The 27402-nt window shown below is 49.0% G+C and overlaps 4 protein-coding genes across 4 annotated transcripts; 2 read left to right on the top strand and 2 right to left on the bottom strand.

Moving 5' to 3' along the window:
- Positions 1–8244: 8244 nt before the first annotated feature.
- On the top strand, positions 8245–11898 carry PpBr36_04873 (uncharacterized protein; the record flags this gene model as incomplete). The annotated part of the gene is made up of 5 exons (XM_029892031.1): positions 8245–8371; positions 8501–8622; positions 8706–10853; positions 10953–11149; positions 11220–11898. 5 exons carry the CDS (start codon positions 8245–8247, stop codon positions 11896–11898), a joined length of 3273 nt encoding a protein of 1090 aa, XP_029748982.1.
- Positions 11899–12676: 778 nt separating this feature from the next.
- On the bottom strand, positions 12677–14963 carry PpBr36_04872 (uncharacterized protein; the record flags this gene model as incomplete). The annotated part of the gene is made up of 4 exons (XM_029892030.1): positions 12677–13769; positions 13856–14125; positions 14206–14717; positions 14913–14963. The coding sequence occupies 4 exons, from the start codon at positions 14961–14963 to the stop codon at positions 12677–12679; spliced, it is 1926 nt and encodes a 641-aa protein (XP_029748983.1).
- Positions 14964–15519: 556 nt separating this feature from the next.
- Positions 15520–16467, top strand: PpBr36_04871 (uncharacterized protein; the record flags this gene model as incomplete). Its single annotated transcript, XM_029892029.1, has 3 exons — positions 15520–15859; positions 15943–16330; positions 16401–16467. 3 exons carry the CDS (start codon positions 15520–15522, stop codon positions 16465–16467), a joined length of 795 nt encoding a protein of 264 aa, XP_029748984.1.
- Positions 16468–16780: 313 nt separating this feature from the next.
- PpBr36_04870 (uncharacterized protein) lies at positions 16781–19172 on the bottom strand (the record flags this gene model as incomplete). The annotated part of the gene is made up of 2 exons (XM_029892028.1): positions 16781–18670; positions 18756–19172. 2 exons carry the CDS (start codon positions 19170–19172, stop codon positions 16781–16783), a joined length of 2307 nt encoding a protein of 768 aa, XP_029748985.1.
- Between the last annotated feature and the right edge of the window lie 8230 nt (positions 19173–27402).

Genomic DNA, 27402 nt, shown 5'->3' with positions numbered 1-27402 from the left:
GACATATAAGCTGATACGGTGCCACCAACACACCTTACTAGCGCGGAAGTACTTTGCAACTTTGCATAAGGATCATGGCCATACAATTTCTCCTACTACGGTCTCTGTCTATATTTCACATTCCCACCATAAACCGAATACCATGGCGGCAGTATGGGCCGATGCGCTTCCTCCCCAACCTGTCACGAACCTAGACTTCATTCGCTCTGCCCCCGAAAGCATCACCCTGGAGCACTACCTTCCCAGTCCCATGAACACGATGCTTGCAACGACTTCGCTAATTTTGCACCTTTCGCCCACACGGTCTCTGACCGATGATGAATCATATTCTGTTGATGAGAGTGCGTAACCTTGCCGTTTTGCCAAGTCATCAAAAGGCAACAGGTTTACAAGGGGTTAACACTGCGAGAATTTGTATCGTGCCCTTGTTCTTTTGGCTTTCCATTTTTCAAGGTTGCAGGGACAAGAAACCTATGATTAGCACGCCTCGCCATGATGCGCCGTACAACCTGCGGTAAAAAAAAGTATCTTCCAAGCATGCAGTATGTGCCCCACGCGACATGTCTTCGGCCATTGCGCGGCAGTTGGCCGACAAGACATTGGAACGCAAAGATACGCTCTTCACCACAGCACAAAACGACATGAGCATGGAATTTCCCTTCGAAATAGATTTGGAGCAGAAGATCTTACACCTTTTTTCCCAGCTTAAGCACAACCCAACCCAGCAGTTTTGTTCAGCAATTACCAAGCCTTGCGATAACTTTCCCGACTTCTTCGCTCCTACTTTGTCAATTATAGAACTGGCCAAGACCGGCAGGGTTAATTACAAGCTGTTCGATAAGTTTTTCGAAGTCGCTTCCGCTGAGTTGTTTGCAGCTACCACCAGTGTTACTTTGCCTGGCGCCCCCGGAGCTTGAGCAGGCTCAAATTGTCGTTGACCATCTGTATCTATTTTGGGGATTGGGACCAGACTCTTCCATCGATTCGCCTGACTTGGGATGCGTTGCTGAATCACTGGGTTTCCCTGATTGGAAAATACTGCACCGAATCCCGATTTGCCGAACCTAACACTCATGCCGCACTACTGAGTCGATAAGTTGCGTCATCAATTGAGTCCCATGTAATAGGGCCGCCAGATGTATGACATTGGAAATGAGCCGTCGAAGGGTTCCAACCTCGCAAATGCCGCAGGCACCGGCAAGAACTTCATTACGTGCACCTTTGTCTGGACTCTGCCCCTAGCACTTTGAGGCCTGGGGTTTGAAATACGTGGTAGACATAAGAAATGCACACGGGACAACCAGCCAAGCCTGCCTCGATTTCCGAATTTAATGCGTCTCAGTCTGCTGCTGTCGGCTGTGGAGACTCGGGGTGAATTTTCTGCCGACGCTGTTGATTCTACTACTGAACGCGTCATCACAGATGTGGAAACAGCTGCAACGGTTCGGTGAACTGAAGTTCCACCTGTACTTTGGGAAAGAAATCGTCAACGAGTGCTTTATGCGATAGCTGCAGGGAGATGACTCTCGACAGACTAGAGCTGAACGTACTCCCCGCTGGGCTTCGTCACGATGATGCTAATGTGAATTTTCCACTGCCCTTCCACAAAGCGTCTATTATTGCGGTCGTTTTCTGTGCAACAGTCTTTTGTTTATCGTCCTTACTTGCTCTTATCTCATGACTACTTCAATTGTTTCCACTGCGGTACTCAATTTTCCCTTACAGATCACTTCTCGACTGGTTGAACTGGTTTTGGAGCCTATGAAGACTATGGACCCAACGCCCTATGAAGAGCTGACTGACATTCCCAGTGGGGCGGGAAAAGCGTATGATGGCCCGCCTAGGAACGCCCCATATCAGGTGATCTTTACGGCTTTCCAAGTATGTTGTTTATAAGAGAAGCAGTGCAAGCATGCCGGCAATGTTAATGAGGGAAGGCTTAACCTTTTACGACTCCAGTTTGAACAGTCTATTCTGGTGGATAGGCCGCAACCCAACTTGTTTTGCTTTTCTCATACGGAGCGTGTTTTCGCCATATCTATGATGACTTCTACAACCACCTTAAACCATCTCAGAGATATGAGCTCCTATGCTGCGATTGTATAGAGCCAGATCAATTACTAAATCGGCTGATGAGCAGTAGATTGCCTAGCTACTGAAGGTACTGGAGTTCTTATGTAACTGTCAATTACACAATCTGACGTCGTTTTCTTCTGAAACAAATTGTTCCCGCAAGGCCTTTCTATGGCTGGTCTATTTAATGACGCAACCTACGACAAGCTACCTGAGCAGAATATCCCATTAGTTATTCAAGACTCTCGTCAACCAATGCGGCCGAGCCCATGAACTGCCACGCACCATTAGCAGGGTCAAAACAATGTGCATGGAGGCTGTAGCAGTGGCCTGGACAAAAAAATGCAGGGAGAGGCTGGAAAGTAGGTGTGGACGCAGTATTGCATGGGCACATAAGAAAGCAGGCAGGTCCGGTGGCCAACAGCATGGAGGCACAGTCGGTTAGTGGTTATTCCGTTGGCCTGCTACTACCTGCTATGTATCATAGCCAATGCCTTCGGGCGCATGAGTTCGAATCTCATCTGTGTCGACTGACTCCTTAATTTTTGTTTCTCTTTTTACTTTTCCAAAAATATCAATTAAAGCCAATGAAGAAATAATATATATGAACTATTACCTCCTTACGTTGAAGATTTGTGTTAGTAAAATGGTGCGAATTAAGTTTTAAATTTGTTTTGAGATTATGCACTTAATTATTTCGTGTCTTTTCCTTTTCATATTACAATATTAACAGAAGGCCAAGTGAGAAGTTGAAACATTGAATCTACTATTATCTTATGCCCTAGATGCTATACAAATGCCTGGCACATGCTAGCCGCAGTAACGCAGGCCAAGTAAATATATAACGTGCAGGCTTGCAGGACAGTACTAGTTAGACCCACTACTTGAACTCTTAGCTTATTTCCAGGGATTTAAAACTTTCTGCAGCCCTTCCAACAATGGTCAGCCCTTCTTGTAGGCGGCCGCTGACATGACTATATACCGGTTGCCCACCCTTAACCGTAGCCCTTCCAGGTTGCATGTCAATCTGTAGGCGCTGCCATTTCTGCACGTGATAATTCCAGGGATAGTTAACAGCTTCAGGGCCATTAAATATCCTGGACGATATTATAACTAACGCTACGGAATGAAAATGAAGAAGTACTGCATATTGCATACTTCCAGTGTCTGCTTCGCCCTTCCCCGCCCATAAAAGAACAGGAAACAATACCTGCTTTAAATACGAATCGTTGACACTTCCTTGTACAATACTAATACAAAATGATATATAATCTGGTCAGTTAATTCATTTAATAATACTTGAACTTCGAATACCGCAGAGTAATTTATTATTCGCTCCTAGGCTTAAATTTCGTACTTGAAATATTTACATACTCTTGAAATCTTTGCCTAGAATTATGAGCTATCAACTTTTTTATCATTTATTAGCACCGTTTTACTATACACTTCAATTCTTTTACATCGCGCATGTGGAAGTACCGAGTTATTTTTATTATAACCTGCCGACTAGTATTTGTATTTCTGTAGAGCTTTAATCCCGTCGCTTATACTCGGCAGCATATATCGTTGGGACGAAATAAAAGACCAGAGCCGCTGCAGTAATTCCGCAATAAAAGTCGGGCCTCAACTAAAGTGGTGGTAATCGAAATATATTATTTAACGTGATTTGCTGCTCTTATTCCCAAAGTTACTCAAGGGCAAAATAATAGTATCGTTTCCTTTGTAGAATCCTTCATTAAAAATATTTGTAAATAGATATCACTCCTACGATTATTTCCGATTGGAAGGGGGGGCCGGGGGGCAAGCTCTCGGGGGTGTAGTGAGGAGTCGAAAAATTAAACACGATAGTAGCGAACTCATTGAAAGGTGTGCGCCGAAGTACTAAATTAGAAATATTCGGCAATTCTTAAATAGGCGATTTACATTCTGGGAGCAACACGCTTATATCCAGGCAAACTGAAATAGGGCTTGTAATATTGGTTGAAGCAACAAAAATGCAAAAGCTAGGAGTCAGTCGACACAGATGAGATTCGAACTCATGCGCCCGAAGGCATTGGCTATGATACATAGCAGGTAGTAGCAGGCCAACGGAATAACCACTAACCGACTGTGCCTCCATATTATTGACAATTAACGCTTCAGGACTGTTTATATCATCAAGTGATTAACCCATTGCAAGACTCCTTTTTTGTCAGATTCCAGTGCACACCGCACAGCTCCTAACCAAATTGCATAGCGTTTTGGCCTTTTCTTTTCTTCCTTCTTTCTTTCTTTGGGGGGTTTTTTTTTTCTAAAAAATAAAAATAAAAGTCAATCATGGTTACATTAATCGGTTTACAACGCTGATTCGTTTTTTAGCACAAATGACATGCTATCTGTCTACCCCTTTTTCCTTTTCTGTTCGGTCATGATCCTTGCCAGGAACGCATCGGACGGCCGTAGAACTGACAATTCTGGCTCACACAAGCCATTTCCCAGTCGATTGGGTATAATTAGGTGCCCATTCGACCATTTTCTTACTTTCTTTTGCACTGATCGACTCGATCCTCCCTTCGCGGGTCGGCGACGTAAACCCCAGTAGCGATTTTGTGCCTTGGCATTTGATACGAAAGCTGCGGCGGCTCCGGATCCTCGTCCAACTTGCAACTGCCACAATAAACAAGGAAGATAATTGAGTTATTTTGGTTAGAGTCGGCGTCTCCCCAAATTTGCCATAACGCTTTTGTACACAAGTTGCTTTGCGCTTCCCCGTGAAAATGCACATTCCCCGGTACCAGCAGAGCCGAAGGATGTTGAGGAACTTCAGGTCTATAAATTGTTTCGTTGGAAGCCGATGCACTTGGTTGAGAGGGTCTGATGTGCGAACTCCAGCTTCAGGCAGGGACGTCCAGGTGATAGGTGCCATGGTAGAGCGTGAGGTTGATGGTCATGTTTGAAACCCGACAGTAAGAAATTTCCGACAACGTTTAGCCAGAAGCCGATCACATGGCTTCTCAAGACAGACACGCACAGAGAGATAAGGAGAGAGAGAAATTCTAAGACTATCCTATTTCACTCTGTACGCTAGTTCAATTTGTGCGATGCGGAATACTCGCCCAGCTTGCACTCTTCTCGGGAGAAGCTTGGACAGAAGCCAGTCATCTAGCAACGTCTTACTCCGAGTCAATTTTTTCATGAATTGTGAGATTTTGCTTTTTGTTGACTTGCCCCATCGAGGTGAAGTTTGACATAGATAGCGGTTCAAGAACTGTCTCATCAAAGACGGGGCACTTGGCAAGGTTTGAAGCAAGAGATATTCTCCTTTAGCAGCACCCCTGCCTTCTTCCGTTGTTACGCTATCACGTTCCCACTTTCTGTTTCTAGGTACTCACCGATCTCTTCCCTCAAAATACAGGCATGGTAGATATATATGAGTAACAAGCACCGCCGCCATTCTTGCTCGGGTCACTGCCGCCTGGTTGGAACGAGTATATTGTTCGAGGTCGGACTTGATAGCCGTTGCCAAGGTAGGGCACATAGATTTGAAGTTTCCTCAACTTTAAGGCCCTGGCCTCAAAGGGCGTTAATGTGCGCCCGCAAAGCGGACGGGACATGTATGTAAAAGAGGGTTGAAACTACAACCTTATCCGCCACTGGCCAGGGAGCCGCCCGGCTACGTGGTACTGACCAAACCGGCGAGGTGATCTGGCATATACTCCGGATGCAAACTTTATGCACTCAACGTACGAAGCTGCATCTCTTACAGACGTGAACACGCAGTGGCTGCAGGGGCCGGTACGTGGGCGTTCGCTCGAGACTTGATGCGGGTCTAAAAGAGTTTCCTATCCGAGCCTGCTATTGCAGACGCAATAGCTTACAGTTTACGCACTTTCAGTTTGGCATGCGCTACAGCCTTTGTGGTGCGGACGCTTTCCGTAAAGACGTGCCAAGGCATTAATTGACCATGAATACCGGTAAATAAACTGCTTTTTGCTTACTGGAATTTATAGTTATAATGGATCATGGTCACGCCGAGTACGACTCTTAGTGAGCCATAGTGACGGCTGTAGCGGTGCTGAAGCGCAAAAAACTCATGATTTGCCTGCGGTGCATTTCTCCCACTGCAGTCTGCGGTCAAAAATCGCCTTTTGAATCCGGCGATCCGCCCATGTGTACAAGAGCGAACATTCGGGGTGCAAGAACGAGGCAGACAGCGCCGACAATCCTGAGCCAATAGATTGCTGAGGAAACCTGGCTGCGTGAAATACTCAGGTCATATTTGACTTATTCCTTGGCCCACCGCTTGCCATGCTGGTACCGATACAACAGGACCGAACTTGTACTGCCAACACAGATGATGTAAAAAGTGCACAGCCAGTCAACTGGCTCACGTTAGGGACGAATGGTTAAATTATCCACACCATGTTCACAGCGCCCCAGATGCACATTTGTGAGCACTATGGGTAAATTCAATTGTCACGGGGGAGTTTTGATACGGGCGAGCCTTCCGTTCGCAGCATTCCCCCTTTCTGCAGATTATCGCTGATTTGCAAAGCACTTATCCCAATGTCCACCAGTTTTTACCTAGCGTCCGAGCAGCGACAGCAAATGAAGGGCTGTCATGACGTGAGGCTTCAAATGTTGCGCAGTTGGAAAATACCTTGTGACAAGGCACGGGATAATCGGTGGCATCGGACTCTCCGAGGCACGTCGTGTCGTCGGCTGAGGCTGTTATCATAGGTGCGGGAAGCGGGGGGGACTTTTGGCGAGGCTTGGCATTGACGCAGGCCGGGGACGTCCAGCATGACCGATAGCCTGGGACAGATGCTTATTATCCATGTCCAGCGTCGGCCAAAATATCAATCACAGGCTAGGCCCCACAGGGTGGTAGTGGCTTTTGCACCCAAGCTTGCCAAGGTCGTTGATCTGCCGCGGCAGAAGAGGTCGTTGGCTCCGCTAGAGTGGATTGCCGGAGAGCCTCGGCTGGTGGACGACGGCGCTATCGCACTGCGGCGGTTCCGTCCGTTTTCGCCCTGTGCATGGTTCGGAACCGCCGGTCAGTAAGCGACGCGCGCTCCCAATAGCAATCAATAGTGGGTCAAAAAGGGTACCTAGGCAAGGAGTACTGTATTACCTTGTCTTGCTTGTTTTTGCGTGCCAAGCAGCTTCTGGTCTGACCAATGTTGATCGCCATTTTTCCAAAGTGTTTGCTCTGGTTGCTTAGGCGCTAGATGTACAGTAAGGCATTTTAGGGGTTAGCACATTGGACAACGGCCTACCTCTGGAAGTGGGGTCTGCTTGTTTTTGGGTCGGTCAATGCTACAGCGGCTTTACTCCGTACCGCCAAGATAACTCTACTAGGATATACCGCGGCGATTGTATGTGAGACCGTAGGCCCTAAAGACCCGCAAAAAGCTTCACCTCTACGGTCGACAAATTCTGACAGAGAACAGGATTTTTTTTTTTTTTTTTTTTTTTTTCTCACTCTCTCTCTCTCTCTTCCCGCGGCAACCCCTCTATAATTACCTTGATTTTGTTACACTAAATTAAGCACAACCGAATTTAGTCTGCATATGAGAGAGACATGGCTTTAGTATTCCGTCATAGACGCTAACCCTCCCAACCCCGACAGTATTCGCCCCTTTTCGGCATGAAAAGTGCCCCCGACGATGACACTAAATATCATCATTCTGCCAACCATAACGAAAGCCCTGAGAAGATGCCCCGAATAATCCCCCACCGACCCACCTGACGGCCGGGTTGCAACCCGGCGAGTTGTTCTGGAAGACTGGCCTGACCTTGCCGAGGCACAAGGATGAGAGTGTAGATAGGTATTCGACCTCGTAATCTCTGCATCTCGTGCCACCCAACTTCTCTGGGCGGACAATCCGAATACTTTGGGTTGGGTGCTGAAACCGCATCTGCCCACTCCTCCGAGAATGAAACAAGCCGTTGGTGGGGCTTCTTGCGATGGCTCCCCGGGGGGCCGTCGCCTCATGTAATCAATTAACGCCTGCCACTGTCCAGAGTCAGGTCATGCATGACGGCCCTATACGGCAGGGTATTATCGAGGGTCTTCTTCGCCAACATTTATAAGGTTTCTGGACCCTCCTCGCAAGTCGGTTGACCTCATGGCCTTGTCCACCAACTTGAGCTTTTTGGCCAACATCTGCTCGAATAATCATCGGCAGCATGGCTACCTCAGACGAACACATTATCCCAATCCCCGAGCCCCAGGGGCTGCCTATCTTGGGCAACATTGGCGCAATCGACAATGAATTTCCCCTGGGGTCTTTGCTGTCGATGGCCAGCAAGCATGGTAGGTTTTTTTTTCTTTTTTTTTTCTTTTTTTTTTTTCTTCTTTTTATTGTTGAAGTTATTGTCTTCTTTTATTTATTTATTTCTCTTCATTTCTGTGACTGACGCACTGGCACGCCCGGGATTCCAGGCGAAATATGGCGGATGAGGTTCCCGGGAGGCAAGTCCTTGGTATTTGTTACAACGCAGGCGTTGGTCAATGAAGTTTGCGACGAAAAGCGCTTCTACAAGTCAATCAACCCGACTCTCAAAGTAAGCTGTCATTCTTCGCCGCACATGGGACGATTCGAGACGGCCGATCCCGCCGAACACCTTATTGACTCGTCCGGCTGCAGGAAGTCAGGGGAGGCACGCATGATGGCTTGTTCACGGCTTATCCCGACGAGGAGAACTGGGGTATCGCGCACCGCATCCTGATGCCCGCCTTTGGACCACTCTCCATCAGAAACATGTACGACGAGATGCACGATATCGCGTCTCAGCTGGCGCTCAAATGGGCGCGCTACGGCTCCAACTCGCCAATCATGGTCACCGACGACTTCACCAGGTTAACCCTCGACACGCTGGCGCTGTGCTCGATGGGCTTCCGATTCAACAGCTATTATTCCAATGAGATGCATCCCTTTATTGACGCCATGGCCGACTTTCTCGTCGAGTGCGGCAACCGTGGGAGGCGGCCTCCGCTGCCGTCCATATTCTACCGTACCCAGGACCAAAAGTTCGATGCCGACATTGAGATCCTGCGGAAGACGGCACGTGAGGTGCTCGAGGCCCGTAAAGCCGGCGAGGGCGCCGACCGCAGGGATCTCCTCTATGCCATGCTCAGTGGCGTCGATTCCAAAACCGGAAAAAAGATGACGGACGAGAGCATCATGGACAACTTGATCACTTTCCTGATTGCAGGCCATGAGACGACCTCGGGACTGCTTTCTTTTGTATTTTACGAGCTGATGAAACACCCAGCATTCTACGAAAAGGCGCAGCGGGAGGTCGATGAGGTTGTCGGCAAGGGTCCCATCACGGTCGACCACTTGTCTAAGCTCCCCTACCTGAACGCCGTTCTGCGCGAAACCCTGAGGGTTCACGCCACCATCCCCAACATCACGGTAGCTGCCCGCGAGGATGACGTGCTCGGCGGCAAGTACAAGGTCAACAAGGATGAAGTCATCGTACTCCTGCTGGCCAAGTCGCACGTGGACCCACGAGTCTGGGGCAGCGATGCCGAAGAATTCGTCCCGGATCGCATGCTCGACGAGAACTTTGAGCGCATCACCAAGGAGTTCCCCAACTCATGGAAACCATTCGGCAACGGCATGCGCGCCTGCATCGGCCGTCCTTTTGCCTGGCAGGAGGCCCTGCTGGTCATGGCGATGCTCCTCCAAAATTTCAATTTCGTTCTGGCACCAAACTACCAATACGCCTTGAAGCAGACCCTGACCCTCAAGCCCAAGGATCTGTACATGCGCGCCATCCTCCGAGACGGGCTCAACCCCACCACTTTGGAGCGCCGTCTGCAAGGCCTCGGCCAAGGGGACGCCCTCAGCACCGCCCCGGCCAACAACGGTGCGGGCCCGGGCTCTGCCGACGCCACCGGCGCCCCTCTGACGGTTCTGTACGGATCCAACAGTGGCACCTGCGAGGCGCTGGCCCGCCGCATCGCCACGGATGCTCCCGCCCATGGCTTCCATGCCGCGACCGTCGACTGCATGGACAGCGCCAAGGGCAAGCTTCCCACGGACCAGGCCGTCGTCATCATCACTGCGTCGTACGAGGGCCAGCCGCCGGACAATGCTGGCCATTTTGTGGCCTGGCTCGAGGGCAGCGACAAGACCACAAGACCCTTCAAGGATGTCTCTTACGCCGTGTTTGGCTGCGGCCACAAGGACTGGGCGCAGACGTTCCACCGCGTCCCCAGGCTTGTGGACGACTCGCTCCAGGAGCTGGGTGCGTCCAGGCTCGTCGAGCCGGGCTTGAGCGATGTGTCGACCGGCGCTGTGTTTTCCGACTTTGAATCGTGGGAAGACGAGAAGCTCTGGCCCGCCTTGGCGTCGCGATACCAGGTTAGTTCCAAGGCTTCGGCGGCCGAGAATGGCGCCGAAGGCTCGGCCGTCAAGGTCCACGTCAGCAACCCGCGTATATCCACGCTGCGGCAGGATGTCAAGGAGGCTCGCGTCATCGAGGCCAAGGCTCTCACGTCGGGCCCCGAATCTACCACCGACGGCGGCAGGCAGTTCAAGAGGCATCTCGAGATTGAGCTCCCCGAGGGCATGGAGTACTCGGCTGGTGATTATCTCGCCGTGCTGCCGGTCAACCCCATCGACACGGTTCTGAGGACTTTGCATCGCTTCGGTCTGGCACGCGACGCCCACGTCACCATTGAGATGTCGAGCAGCCAGTCCACCGCCCTACCAACCAACACGTCCGTTCCTGCGTTTGAGCTTCTCAGTTCATATGTTGAGCTGTCACAGCCTGCGACCAAGAGAGTGAGTGGTCGACCGGTCAGATGTCTTTTGGTTGCAATGGGGTTCTGCTAACACTTTTATTTTTTTTTTTTTTTTTTTTTTTTTTTCTCCGCTTGTCAGAATCTGTCTGCGCTACAAGACGCAGCCTCGGACGCGGAAACCAAATCCCAGCTTGACAAGCTTTCAGGCGATGATTTTGTCGACGAGGTCGGAGCCAAGCGGGTGTCGGTGCTTGATCTGCTGGAGCGTTTCCCTACCATCGACCTCTCGATCGGCAGTTTCCTCTCCATGATGCCCCCTATGCGTGTGCGACAATAGTAAGTCCAGACTAATAATTCTCGAAACAAAGCCGGAACGTTGCACTGACAAACAAACAACAACCAAAAGCTCCATCTCCTCCTCTCCGCTCGTGAACCCGTCGCGAGCCACGCTTTCCTTCTCAGTCCTCGACGCACCGTCGCTGTCCGGGCAGGGTCGCCACATCGGCGTCGCATCAAACTACCTGAGCTCGCTCACGGCCGGCGACAGCCTGCAGGTCTCGGTGCGCCCGTCCCACGCCGCCTTCAGCCTGCCGTCGGACCCGGAAAGAACACCACTCATCTGCGCCGCCGCCGGCACCGGCCTCGCCCCGTTCAGGGGTTTCGCTCAGGAGCGCGCGGCCATGATCTCGGCCGGCCGCAAGCTCGCGCCGGCCCTGCTGTACTTTGGCTGCCGCGCCCCGGACCTCGACGACCTGTACCGCGACGAGTTCGACGCGTGGGAGAGGCTGGGCGCCGTCGAGGTGCGCAGGACCTACAGCCGCAGGCCCGAGGCCAGCGACGGCTGCAGGCACGTGCAGGACCGCATCCTCGCCGACGCCGATCGGCTCCTGGGCCTGTGGAGGGACGGCGCCAAGCTGTACGTCTGCGGCTCCAGGGGCGTCTCGCAGTCCGTCATGGATGCCATGACGCGCATCAAGATGGACAAGGACCGGGAGCTGCATGGCAAGGAGACCACGGCCGAGGAGGCCAGGCAGTACTTTGACGACTTGAGAAATGTGCGCTACGCCACCGACGTCTTTGATTAAGCGCGTGTGTGGTCCGGGATGCTTTCCGGCATGCGGTGGTCGTGCCTCTGAACGCATCTGTTGCGCAGATCGATTGGCCCTGCTCAGCCCCAACTTGTGACTTTTAGATTTCCATGTTTGTTTGTGAGTTTTTAGCCAGCTTAGACTTGATTCTTGTATAGAGTTTAATTTACCTTTGGGACTTGTTTTCTAGACTAGAAATGTATGGTTTTATGGATGGATATCCTACTTGTCGAGGTAGCCTTTTCAATTTGTAAAAATGCAACCTTTCCCGTCCTCATGCGTCGCTGTACCGAGCCGATGTTGCCAAACACACGGCTTTTGAAGACAAATTTGGATCCGCACGGTCGTACTGGCATTGAAAGCTAGAGATGCGGCTTGAATGTGTTGCGTTTTGAAAGTTCACATTCCCACCGAGCATGATCTGCTTTCCAGACGCAGACAATAGATCCGGGCCAGAATCAGGGCATTAAAAGCTGTATCTTGGTCGTTATGCATGACGAACAGGCCAGCGATCGCCGGACCCGCATTTGTGGCGTACAAACTGCCAAGGTCGTTTATATCAAACGGTCTTTGGCTTTTTTGCTATTATGCGGGTGGCTGATAGGAGACAACAAGTGATCTTGGCTGGATAAATGATTGAACTGAACTGAAATTTTTTGCCAACTCTTTTCGTTATTTACAAACTACCAGGTGATCCCAAGTCTTCTATATATTATTTCACAAAAAAAGAAAAGCGAAACTGCGCCCACACGTAACTGGCACAGTGGCAGCACACTTACAGGCCTACTCTGAAGAACTTGGCGACGGCCGGAACGCCGGCCTCGTTGATGGCAAACAGCATGTAGTAGCCGGGAGTGGCGATGCCGTAGTCGCTCGGAACTGTGACGACGTAGCTGGCGTCGCCCGCGTCCTGGCCCTCGAGCGGGATGCGCCTGCTGTCGGTGTTGACCGTGTGGGTGGTCGAGCCGGTGCGGATCATGCTGAACCGGTAGGCGCCGGCCTCCTGCATGACGACGGTGACCTGGCCGCCGGCCTTGACCTCGACGGCGCCGTTCTCGGCCGAGGCCGGGCCCAGGCTGCTGATGACGGGCCGGCGGGCGGGCGTCTTGCCGTCGGCCTCGAACAGGTAGGGCGGGCTGAAGAACTGGCCGTCGAAGTGGTTGGCGGAGCAGCCGCTGCCGCACAGGCCGCCGCCGCCCGAGAAGACGGTGCCGTCGGCCATGAGCATCGCGGTCGAGTGGTAGTTGCGCGGGACGGCGTGCGGGCGCATGGCCGTGAAGGCGCCCGTCGCCGGGTCCCAGATCTCGGGGAACATCTGCGCGTGGCCGTCCGAGAAGAGCGTCATCTTGCTCATGCCGCCCACCACAAACACCTTGCCGTCCGGCAGCACCACGGCGTTGTGGTAGCCGCGGCCGTACTGGCCGTCCGAGACGCGCTCGACCGCCACGGGGTCGCCGGGCGTGTCGGGGAGCGTGAGCACGTGCGCCGCCCTGGAGCCCTCGGTGCCCGAGTAGCGCTGGCCGCCGCCGTAGGTAAAGACCTTGCCGGCCGCCGCGTCGTACATGGCCGTCACGCCGCACATGGAGTCCTGGTCGGCCCCGCGGGTGCCGGCCGGCTTGCTGGCGCCCGTCCCCTTGGTGTCGAACCAGTTCATCTTCTTGGACGGGCCGGCCTGCAGCACAAAGCCGTCCTTCCAGCCCCAGAGCCAGCTGTGGCTGTCCGGGTACAGGCCGCCGGCGACGCGCATGATGTTTGCCGGGCAGCCGGGCAGCTTGGTCCACTTGTTGGCGGCCACGTCGTAGACCTCGCCGTCTCTCTTGCCGTTGCCGGTAAAAGTACCGCCAATGGTAAAGATCTTGCCCTCGGACCTGTGAGGGGGAGGGTTCTTGGTTAATCCAAAGCATTCGGCTTTCATGCGTATATTAATCAAGTCACCAAGTGACAAAAAGCTTACGTAGTGACGCTGGATTGGTAGCCGCGAGGGTTCGTCAGGTCGGACGCGGGCATCCAGGGGGAGCGTTGGCCCTGCTTGAAATCAAAGACGCTCGTTTTGGCGGCCCCGGAACCGCCAGTGACGATGATGCGGCCGTACTCGTCCATCGAAGTTCCAGGGCAGAACATGTCGTGCGAAGTGTTCTGAATGACGGCCTCGCTGACAGTCTTGGTCTCGGTGCTGTAGACGGCTGTATACGTCTTGCCGTTGCCGCCGTTGGTAAACCGATCACTAAACTGGCCGAGTCAGCAAGCATGTCAACTCGCGACTTGTATCTTGGGTATGAAACTATGAACTATGAAGGCACGTACGGCCATCCGGATGACCAGGCCATCAAGTCACCCGACTCGGGAATGAGAGCCACGGACACGGGGACGATGGGAAACTTGACAATAGGCCCCCACTGTCCAGTGCTCGGGTAGCCAGATGTGTCAAGCTCGTAGAGGTTGAAGAAGCCGGTGGCGCCGCAGTATGCCGTAGCATCGCCGCCGCACTTTGTCCGGCACTGAGCGTCAGTGCCTGCAACCGCCTCGGCGACGACGGCATCGCCGCAGTTGCAGATGCGGCCGCGCTCCAGGCCAAAGACGCTGCTCTGGTATTTTGTGCAGTGCTGTTCGCACATGGCCACCGTCATCTTGGCATTGTTAAGTTGTGGGTATGCCGTCCCGAACGCAGCTTGGTTTTTCGGTGGATTCTTGAAGCAGCCCTTGGGGGTTGAAGCTGCGGAAACGAAAGTGGTGGCCAAGATGGCTCCGACAAAAGCCGAGTAGAGAATGTTGCCCATGGTTATGGGTGTGGTTATGTTGCTATTAAAAATTACGTACTGGTAAAAGGACTGTTGGTTATTTTTAGTGCCGAACAAGAAATGAAAGAGTGTGGGATGGGATGACTGCTTGTCAAAGTTGGATATGCATCAACCCTTCCAGACTCAAGCCAAGACGAAAGGCGCTTGAGAGGACGAGTTATATAACAAATCGTTTTTTTTTTTTTTTTTCAAAGTCATATCATTGTGATCAACCCGCATCAAAGCCTGCCAAGCTGGGATGGCGGCCACGCCGGAATGGACCATTTGTGGTTTACGAGAAAAAGCCTTGGCATAAAGAGGTGCACCCATTTAGCTGGAGAAGGTTCTCACTTAGCTCAGTCGGATGGTGACCAGACGCTAGAAGTATTCCATCCGTGCCTGGCATGTGGGGTTGAGGAGAGGGAAGACAGGCCAGAATGTGATCCGCGCCTCTTGGGCTAAGTAACGGCTTTTTCTTGGAACTGGGCTAAAGTGAGTATTAGACTACAAAAGTTCTTGAATTAGTGAACTAGTGCAGTCTATATCCAGAAGATGAAATTGTTTCGCGATCAGACTCTTGGCCTGCGGTTGGTTGGTATCCCATTGAAGTGCAACTAGATGAACTAGATAAAGTCCAATGATGCGAGGCTGTGGTTTTTTGGTTAGCCGACTTGGCAGAAAAAGATGCAGCTCGTTGGCGAAACATTTTTTTTTTTTTTTTTTTCTTTCGTTTGCCGCTCTCAAACCATTTAACTGTCTCGACTCTCCTTACCGACCAAGCTTCATTCGGGTACACTCACTTGTCAAGTTGTTTCTCAACCCGGTCCGTCACTCTTTCACCATGCTCGCACCACTCTCTAGCTCGTCACTCCTTCTGGCTACGCTGCTGTTGGTCACAGCACCAGTATCCGTAAATGGCAACAAACTCTGCAACCCTTGGAAGCCTGTCATCGCGGACCTCAAGACGTCCTTCAAAGGCTGCAATGCCGAAGCTAGGATGGCGATGCGTGCAGCTTTCCATGACTGCTTCCCCGGCAGCTGCGACGGGTCTTTGATCCTGGCCAACGAGTGCAACGATCGTCCAGATGACAACGGGCCCATCGTCCCCATCTGCGAAACATTAGCCCAAAAGGCAATCGACTTTAAAGTCGGCACGGCAGATCTGATACAAGCTGCAGGCGGTAAGACTTGTTTGGACTGCGACGACGCATAGAAGCAAAGGGGGGGAAACAAAAAGAGGCTGACTTTGTTTCTCACCATGCAGTCGTGGCCATCACTTCTTGTGCCGGACCACGCACACACTTCTACATTGGTCGCAAGGACTCTTCGGTGCCGAACCCCGAGGGCCAGCTCCCCAACAGCGAGTCCACGGCCCAGCAGCAAATCGACGCCTGCAAGGCCAAGGGCTTCACCACCACTGACCTGGTCGCCATGGTCGGCGCCCACAGTGCCGGCATGAGCACGCAGGGCCTTGCCTTCGACTCCACCCCGGAGAAGCTCGACAGCACCGTTTTTTACCCCGAGACGGCCAGCGAGAGGGGTCCGACGTCGCTGCAGAGTGACTACGCCTTGAGCAACGATACGCAGACAAAGGCCGCCTGGAAGAACATGGGTCGCAGCAATGCGCTTTGGAGAGCCCAGTTTGTTACTACGTAAGTCTGCTCACCATGGCGCTTGATCAAGTGATTTGAGGATGTGACTGACAGAGACTCCCAATAACAGAATGCGCAAAGTAACTCTAATGGGTAGCAATGCGAAGAGCTTGACGGATTGCAGTTATTTGATATAGACCCTGGCAAACACGCTAGAAATGAGAATAATGTTTAATACCGAAGAATGTAGATACTGTTCGTATACACTCGAGATTGATCAATAATAAAACATCATAAAGTAGCATGATGGTGCTGCGAGGATGGATAAATAGTTGATTCTATGCTAAAGTCTAGAGAATCTAGCCTCCTGAAACCCCAGTGGGTGCTGTACAACAAAAAGATTCGCTTACATGCGCCTGCAATGCATCAACAACCAACAAAAGAAAAGAAGAAGAAGAAGAAAAAAAAACCAAGACATCTCTCTCGTGACACATTGCACAGTCAACGAGATCAGAGAGCCAACAGAGAGGCCGCGAGAGCAGCAACGCCAGCAACGGTGAAAACACCAGCCCTCAAGCCATCGGCCGCATCCTTCTTGGAGTCGCCGCCACTTCCGGCTCCAGAGCCCGCCCTCCGCCCACCCTGGGGCGGCAGCTGTCCAGTGGGCGCAACGCCATCGTTGACGGCACCGAGGCCGACGTAGCGCTCCCGCGAGCGCACGTGCTCGGAGAAGGCCGGGGCGCCATCCATGCCGCCTTTCCCGATGCTCCCATCGCCGTTGACGGTGCTGCCCTTGACGCACCTGGCGCCCTTCCAGGCCACGGCGGCAGCGTCGGCCCAGGTGGTCGTGTGGTCGACGACGTTGTCGGGGCGGTAGAAGCGGCGGCAGTGCGCGGCCTCGTAGCTAAAGTGCAGCGGCACGGCGTCGGCGGCCGCCCCGACCGCGAACTCGTTGTTCCAGTTGGTGCGCCAGCCGAACAGGCTCTGGACCGCCATGGGCCAGCGCGGCGGGCGCCGGACCCCAGCGGGCGGGTCGGGACGCCGCGCGCGGCCGCCGGCGTTGAAGGCGTCCGACAGGTTGCGGAACATGGGCTCGTCGTACCCGAAGCCGCCCCTCGTGCCGCCGACGCCCTGCATGGGACGCTCGAGCGGCCGGCCGCCAAACGCCACGACGCGCACGCCCGCCTCGCGGTAGAAAAGGCTGACGACGCCTGCGCACGTCGACCCGGCGTGCCCGTCCGAGAGGATCACCATGTCGTCCGGCTTGAACGGCGGCTCCTGGGAGCTGTCGATGGCCGCGCCGCCAAGGTCGCTCGCGATGCTCGACGGCTCGATCAGCACGTGGCCGGTGAGGTCGTCTTGCTTGATGTCCTGGGAGGGCTTGAAGAATTCGTCAAAGCTGGGCTTGTACTCGCGCGACTCCTGCTGGTAAAAGGACCACTTCTCCACCTCGTTCATGTTGGTGGCCAGGTAGCGCATGAACGGCGACACGCGAAAGTTGTAGGCCTGGCGGTACTCGGCCTTGGGGAAGAAGTTGCGAAAAAGCTCCACTCCGGCGGCGTAGTTGCCGCCGCCGTTGCCCGAGACGTCGAGGACGATCCGGTTCCGGTTGGCAGCCTTGCATTTGCTGATGAACTCGCGTACCACCCGCCTCGTGTCCTCAAGCTCGGTCTGATAGTTGCTCGTGCCGTTGCTGGAGAAGCTCGGAATGGCGAGCACGCACACGTCGGTAAAGTCAGCCTTGTCGAGAAAGTAACCGTACATCATGCCGAGCTTGTGGCTGACGAACGGCCTGAGCCGCTCCGGCTTGAAGAGATCGCGCGGCTCAAGGTCGCGCTTGGCGATGGAATGCAGCTGCATCACGTTGATAGCCGAAGCAAAACTGCCGTCGTCGCTTGCGCCCAACTCGAATGCGCTCGACCCACCGTCCTTGTCAGTCGGCAAAAGGTAAGCCTTGCTCAGGTCCCCAGCTGATCGAATGCCCGCCACTCCGCCTGAATAGCTGGCGGTGTTGACGTAGGTGACGGTCGATGAGTTTGCAAAGGTGACGTTGTGAGAGTCGGGGACGCCGGCCGTGTGCCAGTTCTTCCAGAACTCGCCACCGATGGAATGCACGCCGTGCCCCTGCATCAGCTGGTTATACTTTGCGTCCGGATCCTGGGCTAGCACGTAGAAGGACTCCCTCGCTATCACGTCCTCGATTGGAGATCCATCGATGGAAACAATCTCCGAAGCCTTGTATCCATCGCGCTGACTCTTCATAAAATCTTCTTCGGCGTAAACCTTGGGCAGCTCAATGCCATCCTGGGAAACACTGACGAGGTTGATGCCCCTTGAAAAGGTAAAAGCGTTTAATATCATTGGTCTCCATGTGAAATGGCTTTCCGACGCGGCGTGGTACTTTGGGCAACGTTAGTCGGCAGTTCACGGACAGCAAGCTCAGCAAAGCAGCAGCAGCAGCAGCAGCAGCATTCAAAATACTTACCACATTAAAAAGCTCGTCCATGAAGTGATACTGGTTGGCATACTTGCCATCTTTCAGCTTCTTCCTCATCTCATCAAACGCGCCCATTATGTCAACGCCGGGAATCAAGTAGCCGGCCGGCGGGGCCTTGAGGTACCCCAGCGTGCTCAGTGTCTCGGCATGGTAGGTTAGTTGGTCAAGCAGAGTGAGGTCCGTATCGACCTCGACAGGCATGGACTGCAGACAACTGAGCGCCAGAGACGGCTTGAACTTGGTGTTGGTAGCCGCGGTCCGGATGGCCAGCGAACACGCGCCGTCCAGCCCGGCCGGATCCGCGATCAGCTTCGACTTGCCGACTTCCACTGTCGAACCTGACTGCCGGGCGACGACGTTGGCCGCTGTGATCTGAGCGAGGCCCAGCAGCACAGAGAATCGCATCGTGCGTTGCAGATGCGACTCGATGCTGAATGACTCCACAAAATAACCGCCCCAAGCACGAAGATTATAAGGAATTAACGCCGGGAGCCTGCCGACTGCAAATCTTACCAAAGACCGATCCAGCACACGAAGAGAGAAAAAAAAAAAAAAAAAAAAAAATTGGCCCAAGCTTGCCTATGCGAGAGACAGCAGTGTTTCACTTCTCCCCATGGTGAGACAGCAAACATCATGATTAAAAGGTGAGATTGTTCAAGCAATTTCTCGTGCTTTGCTTACTGTCCCGAACAGCGGATCCCAGGGAGCCATTCTCCATGGCGCCGAGCAATCGAGGGGCGGGTGTGGCAATCCTGCGAACCCCCTGCAGGAGATCGACCAAACAGAGCGCAAACGGGCCTGGCCTGCTCAGCCACCGCGAAATTGCAACTGCATCTGGCCCCCATGTGCCAACGGCAGTCCAGGGCATCTTCAATTGGTTCTTCGGGTATGGCTTGCCGCCAGCTGAGATGTTGCAACGCCAGCATCTTACTTTGGAAACAAAGAACCAACACCATGGGACAAATCCTGGTATTTATATCGGCGGGTGACGGCAGTGGCTGTCGCAGGCGATACTATTATTATAAATATGAGATCCGTACGCCAAGCAAGACTTGGTCGTTGGTCATTTACTGCATACGGGCTTCGGGCCGGTGCATGCGGACCATGGCGGAAGAAGAAGTTTTTTTTTTTTTTTTTTTTTTTTTCTTGGACCGAGTCAAGAGACAAACTCGAGGAATTTCTGGAATTTCCTGCGCACGTAGTAGTGGACGCGAGGTATAACTGAACACAACGTGGTGGCGTTTTGACATGTTACGTGGTAATGTGGCTAAAGTCTAAAATTTTCTACCATAGTACACCCAAATACTGGGGCACTCAACGGCCGAGTAAGGCGTCGAAAGCTGTAGTTGTAGGAAACTCATCAGGGGCTGTGCGCTGTGGGCCCCCTAGCGATTAACTATAATGTGTTTCAAAATGCGATGTGAGGTGCGATGAAGAAAGTAAGGAATAGTCTTATGCAACGAACACAGGTAAATATTCGCAGGTAATCAACCGATCGAGAGGCTAGTACTTGCTCTATATGAAGTGTACCACTGGGGCAAACTTACAAGTCAATCCCGCTTAACAACGGGCGCAGTCGGTTAGTGGTTATTCCGTTGGCCTGCTACTACCTGCTATGTATCATAGCCAATGCCTTCGGGCGCATGAGTTCGAATCTCATCTGCGTCGACTGCCTTCCATTTTGACTTTTTGATACTAAGCATAATTCAGATTAGAGGCCCCGGCTTGCTGTCCGACTGGGTCTGCTTATCGTGCGAGCTACCCTCAATAGGTTGCTGCTTTTTTTGCGCCCCTCTTCAAGTGGAGCCTCAATGTCCCGTCACCCACACGGTTCGCGGAACGTTGACTTTAAACCTCAATAGCTCCCGATTGCTGTGATATGCAGCCAGCCAAATATCTAGTATGCCCAGAGCTTTATGGGGTTTATACACCACACGGGTACAAGAACATGTAAAAATTCAAGAAAGGGAATGGTAAAGACGATGTAGAAAACATTCGCAAACAGATCTCTAAACTTCAGAGTCGACGTTGTCCCATTCGAGCAAGTCCCCGGCGGGTTTTTTTCTTAGCGTGTTTCTCCCCGTCTTAACTCGGAAAACGCGGATGATATCAGACAGACGAAAGACGAAACCTTGTGGATAGGGCCAACCCAAGCTAAATCTGACTACGGCGCCTAGATACGCATCTCGCGCGGTACAAGCGACAAATAAATTTCGTGGAATGTCTGTCCTCGTACATGACTTGTCCTACTGAAGAACAGTTTCCTGACGAGCTTCAACACGCGTCCTGATAGGGAGAGGGTCCGCGACGTCTGGAAATCCATCTCTGGGGATGCAAGCCCAAAGAGGCAAACGATCCAGTATAACCCAATTAGCGGGTAGCAGGCAACTTCGTGTCCGGCGAATTTCCTAATGGTACTATGATGCCGGATGCCATGAGGCGGTTTGGATTCAGATCAGGCGTGAATCCACATGTCAGCAAAGAAACAGGTTGGTTACATGTGACGCACACGAACGTACACGTGCAGCCTGCATGAGTGGTAGGAGAGCCATGTATTCAGGTAGGGTGCGCTATCTAGGCTAACGAGCGTGGCAGCGCTTTTATGGTGTGCACAGCGCTAACTAAGCTCATCTGGTTATGTGATGCCAAAATCTATTTACTGCAACACACCCCCCAGTTAATTTTGCGTAAATAAGCAGAATTAACTATTTACATAACTATATACAACCCCCACGGTTAATATTTTATATATATTTATTTACGTAAATAAAGGAAATTTATAATGCTAATAAACGGTAGCGGTGCAACGCGCGCCGTAAGCGGGTTTTGCCAATTTTTAGCGTTTTTTATTGTATTTAGCGCAAACGGTAAACCCTTTTTAATGGCGACGAATCCGTAATATTATACCCCCTATTGTATTAATAGCGACAATAATTTGTAATAAAATTGGTAAACGTACGGCGAATATATATTTCGTTCGTTTTTTTAAATCCGAATTTTAATTTTAAATTTTATTTTATACCCAAATACCCAATTCGTAAATGGTCGCCTACGCCCTATATTTTGCGTTTAACGATTTGCGCGCCTGTTAACGTCGATATTAGTACCAATAGCAATAATAATAATAATAAAAATAGGTTTTTTTTCGTTTATTTTGGCGGGTTAAACTGCGCGTAAACCGCGTTGTGCGTTAAATACCGGTTGGACGTTGGTTAACGGGTGTAATATAATGTTTTTTTTTATTCCCATTAATGGGAATCGATTTGGTCGCGCCGAAAGGCGCGTATAATTGTAAATCCTTATTTGCGTTTTAACGAATTTCCGAACGTACGATTTAATTAACGCGCTCCTTATATATATATAAACGAATTAATACCGCCGAAACGCTGCAATTGCAGCGCGCCTTTTAATTTTCCCAGCGGGAAATTAAAAACTAACGGGTATAATTTATATCGTAACCTGTTTTATAATGTTAAATTAACGGTAAAATATAAATTTTTTTTACCGTCGTTACCGGCGCCGTTTTTATTTTTACGGTTACCGATACGGTCCCCGCCGCTATTTCCGCCGAAACGGTAATTTCCGAAACGCAAACCGAAAAAATTATTGTTAAAATATTAATAATTAGGGGTTTTACCGACCCTGCGCCCGCCCCCGCCGTTACCTTTACCGTTACCGAACCCGCCCCCGCGCCTACCCAAACCGCCGCCTTTAAGGCCGTTTCCGGGCGTATTAAAAATGCGCGCGGCGTTAAAAACCCCGTAAATTATTTTTAAACCGTATTTAAAAACGTAAAATAATATTAATTATATATATAAAAATTAAAAAATATAAGCAGGAGGAAAAAAAGGGAGGAAACGGAGGAAAAGGAGGAGGAAAATAAAAAAAAGGAGGATAGCGACGACCGCCCCGTCCGTTCCGTAAATACCTCCCCTATTTTAAAACGTTTATTTATAAATATCGCGAATTAACGTATATACCGTAATCGCGTCGTTTTCGTCCCCGTCGTATTCGCCCAAACGATTTTGTAAATCGCCCGGTGCTATATTTCGGGTGTGCGAAAACGTATTTATCCGGAATTGCGACCGGTTTATACGTTAATTAACCCGGCGTACGTTCCCGTATTCGGGGAACGCGTTTACCGCGTTATTAAAATTACCGAAATAAATATACCTGCCTTTTTTTTCCAATTAGGGGATTTTTTAAACGCGCCGCGCGCGATTTGGGCCAGGCGTTTTTTATATTACCGCGTACCCCCGTTAAAAAAATCCAATTTTTTCGGAACGTGGTTACGTATTATTTCCGGGATTGGACCGAATCCCAAACGAAAAAATTGGCAATTTTTTAAGCGAAAAATATTCCTGCGTTAAAACCCGTAAAAAGGGTTTTTGGTGTTTTTTTTGCGCCGTAAGGCGCAAAAAAAACGTTATTTCGTGGTGTTTAAATAGGATCGGGGTTAGTTATTATGGGTGGCGTACCGGCGGTAATGGGTGCGATTTTTAATGGTTAACCTATTACGGGTATTTATTTTATATTATTTCCTAATAGCGCTGGCGCCGGCTATTAGGTTTTTTTGTGGGTGGGTTTCGGCCTTAAATATTCGTTATTTTATATATTCGTTACTTTTTATCGTTGTTTTTTTTTTTTTTTTTAATAGGTTTAACACGCGTTATTTAATATTATATTCCTTACCGTGTTTCCGAGCTCTTTTTTAAATTTTGCTAAACGTTATAAAAGTTTAAAAATGCTTTAAAATGCTCGAATTTGGGGATCGATAACGATTTAATAAATCCGTTTGCAGGTATAAATTTTATTTCCAGGTAAATAACGTGGAAATTTTTTTTGGCGTGCTCCTATTTAAATTATATATTTTATATATTTATATAGCGCAGGCTGGTATTAATACGAAAATTTTTATTAACGATTAAGCGAATCGTTTATTTGTTATCGCAATATAGATTCCAGGGTTGGTTTAAATTTAACTATATTTTTTTGAAAATCCGCTTTAAAATTATAGTTTTTTTGGCCGCTTTCGATAATGCGTGTAATTTTACTTTTATTGTAAACGTCGTTACCGTGGTTTGTTTTACCGCCCTTTAATTAATAGCTCCTCCGAATAGTATTATTACGTATTTTTTTGAAAACCTCCTCGTATTTAGATCGTCGCCGAAAAATGCGTTATTTGCGAATATAAAGTGCTAATTTTGGTCGTTCGTTCCGTATTTAATTCCTAAAAACTTCGTACTATATAAATAAAGTAATATTTTTTTGGTTAAGCGTTTGTAAAAAGGATTAGGATTGGTAAAAAATTTAAAAAATATTAATACTGCGTGCGTAACGTCCGGTTTAAATATAATTGCGGTATATAAAATAAACCTTATTATTTCCTGGTAAATTTTAACCTCGTTTGGAATTGCGGTCCTTTCGTATTTTATTATAAGATTTTTTGGTAATGGCGTTGGCGGGTATTTTAAGCTTTTTATAAGTTTAAAACGTATGGCGATTTTTTCGATATACGAATCGTGTAATAAAATCGCTGTGCGTTGTTTTTTATTTCGCAGTACGCGTATCCTAAGGAATTAAGAGAGTTGCCCCTCCCGTAATTCGTATTTAGCCTTTAGGCCGTCGATAACCGTTTTACCGTTTTTGGCGTGTTTTGCGGTATATAACACGATTATATCGTTTACGAAAAAAATTACGATAACCCTGTTTTGTATAAATACGTATATGCATAATTTATTACCAATTGGTTTAAATCCCAAATTTTGTAGCGTTTTTAGGAGCTTTTCGTACCAAAATTTGGGTAATTCCCTTATACCGTAAAACGTTTTTCGTAATTTAAATATAATATTTTTTTTCCTAAACCTTTTTAGTGCGGTGCAGAATATTGGTTTATTTATGTTGAGCGTTGCGTTGAGGAAAACGTTGTTTATATTGATTTGGATCGTTTCGAGGTCGAAATACGCTATTAGGGCTAGTGTTAGCCTGAAATTGCGTGTTGTTAATATCGCCGCGTAGGTGTTTTTAAACGTGTTAGGCGTTTATTAATCACCCTTTGCTACGAACCGTGTTTTATAGCGTTCGAGGTAACCGTTTTTGTCGAATTTATACGTAAATACCCATATAAGCGGTACGGGTTTTATGGTGCAGTTCGACCGAGGGGTTATTTCCCATGTCTTTTTTTTTTCGAAATTTATCCACTCCGTTTTCGTTGCTTTGAAAAACTGCTTTTTATCCGGGTGCGCTATAAGTTTTTTCCAGGTTTTAAGCGCAAATATTGTGAGGAGGTTACGAGATAAAATAAGCTTAATTTTGAACGCGGGGAAAAGTGGATCACGTATAAGGTTGATGGAACGTTGAAATGGCAGATAACCGTCTGCTAGCGGGTAATAGAGATGATATATTGTTGTTGCACAATCGATTCGTTGAATCGTTGAATCGATGAAGGTTATGAAGGTAATGAATCTAAGGCTGAGTTATGAATTACGTGTTCGAATCCGTAGGTGCAGATCTTCGATCCGGATGTCCGGAATGCGGGGTCACGTCATATGATTTGGCCTTATTCATGTGACTAACCTGCCGACCTATTGAGCCTAACGGCCCATTGAGCCTAACGGCCTATTGTGCTTATGCATGCACAGAAAATCTGCGACCACAACGGGATTCGAACCCACGCACTTCAATGTATATATGATATAGATTATGGTACGTGCATTATACCACTAAGCTAGATTAAATATGACGTATTTGTTTTGTTGTTGAAACTATGAACAAAGACGTGATATATAAAGCTTTGTGTGTATAAACGCGTATATATTTTATTTGTTATTTATTTATTTATTCGATGCAGGGTGACTAATAAAATTAGCCCGTGCTAGCCGTTATAAGATAATGCAGGGTAGCTAATATAATTAGCCCTGCGCTAGCCATGTTCACAAATATAAGGTCGTTTTTATGCGGTTTAACCTTTTTATCCGGTTTTTTCTATTATATTACCGCCGCGATAATTTCGTGTAGTATTTTGTGGTTATAATTACCGTTTTCCAACGTGCTTTATTAATTAGGTAAAAACGTTAATAAAAACGCTAATTATAATTAAAAATTTGGAACGAATATCCGGTCCTTGGTATATATTTATTTTAAATGGATATTATTATTTCCGTATACCACGTTTTTTCCCTTTGGGATAATCGCGTTTGCAAAATTCGTATTATTATTATTGCCCCCGCGCTTTCCACGGGTTATGTTTCCTTTACCGCGTTGGCGTTATCCCATTATATTTACCTTTAAAGTTTTTATGGTAAATCGGGGCGTTTTCGAAAAACGTTTAAACTTTATTGTGCGCGTTTAAACGTTGGTTTAAGGTACCGGCGCGGGCGTAATATTTGGGGGTCGTGCGGATATAACGGTAATATTCGTCAAGTTCGGTGGTTCGGATTGCGGTTCCGGTATATTACCCCCGACGAAAAAACGGTTAAACGTAGGGTATTCCCGCGCCGATTCGTTATTAATAACGATTGGTCCCACCGTTCGGGTATTTTTTACCAATCTCGGTGCACCCGGTTCCTTTACAAGGTCCGTGGGCGTACGCGGTGGAAATCCGTTATTATTTAATATGCGTATACCGAATACGTAATTTTTTCCCGTTTTAGGCGTTATTATATTATCCTTTAAAATTTTTAAATACGTTGGTACTATTAACGTATATTTTACTGGTTCGTCAACCATTTATATCCCAAGCGGTTCCAGTTAATTAACCGTTTTACCTGGGATCGGTCCGCCCAAACCTTTAAAAATATCGTTTTTTGCGATTTGTTCGCGGAAATGCATATTATAGTATTCCGTAAGTGTTTCCGCGCTCCGTTTTTATAGTATTAATACGTTATTTAACCTTTAATTAAAAATAGGAACGCCTGGATTAGGTACGAGCAATGGTTTATTCCGTAATAAACCCAAACGTTCGATTATTCCGTCCCCCAGAAATTCCAATATTGGTTCGTAAATCCGGTTTATTAAAAACTCGTATTCGTTATTAAATTTACCGGTTTTTATTTTTTCCTTTTTTAATCTTTGGTAAAAACGTGTTTCGTCGAATCGGACGTTGCGTAAAATGATAATCCTATTGAAAAAAGGTACCCAAATATAATATATTTTAAAGGATTTATATCCAACCAAATATCCCACGTGCGCTTTAAGGTTCGTTTTAAATATTACCTTATCTTTTAATTTCGTTTTTACCGGGTTTAATACGTAAATTTTACACCTATATACGTACGTACCAAACCAATTTGGGCGCAGGTTTTTATTTAATATAATAAATAATGCAGGTATATACCACCTAAAAAACCCCCTAAATTATATTAATAGGATTTCGTTCGGGCTAAAACTTTTCCGGTTTATTAATGGATTTATATTAATGAAATAATTTGCGGCTATAATTATTTTTAGCCAAATAAAGGTAGGTAAATTGGCTACCAAACGCATTTTGAGCGCGCGCACAATTACCTCCTGTCCCGAACGCTTTATTTAACCGTTCGGCTTATATATATTAAAGGGAAGCGTTTCTATTTTAATCCCAAGTTTTTTGCAATATTTTTAGTAAAAAATATATCCCGTATACGCTATTAAAATAGGT

This window comes from Pyricularia pennisetigena, chromosome 6 (genome assembly GCF_004337985.1).
Source record: "Pyricularia pennisetigena strain Br36 chromosome 6, whole genome shotgun sequence".
Classification (NCBI taxonomy): Eukaryota; Fungi; Ascomycota; class Sordariomycetes; order Magnaporthales; family Pyriculariaceae; genus Pyricularia; species Pyricularia pennisetigena.
Note: the sequence above shows the minus strand (reverse complement) of the source record. Positions and strands in the feature narration are given on the sequence as shown.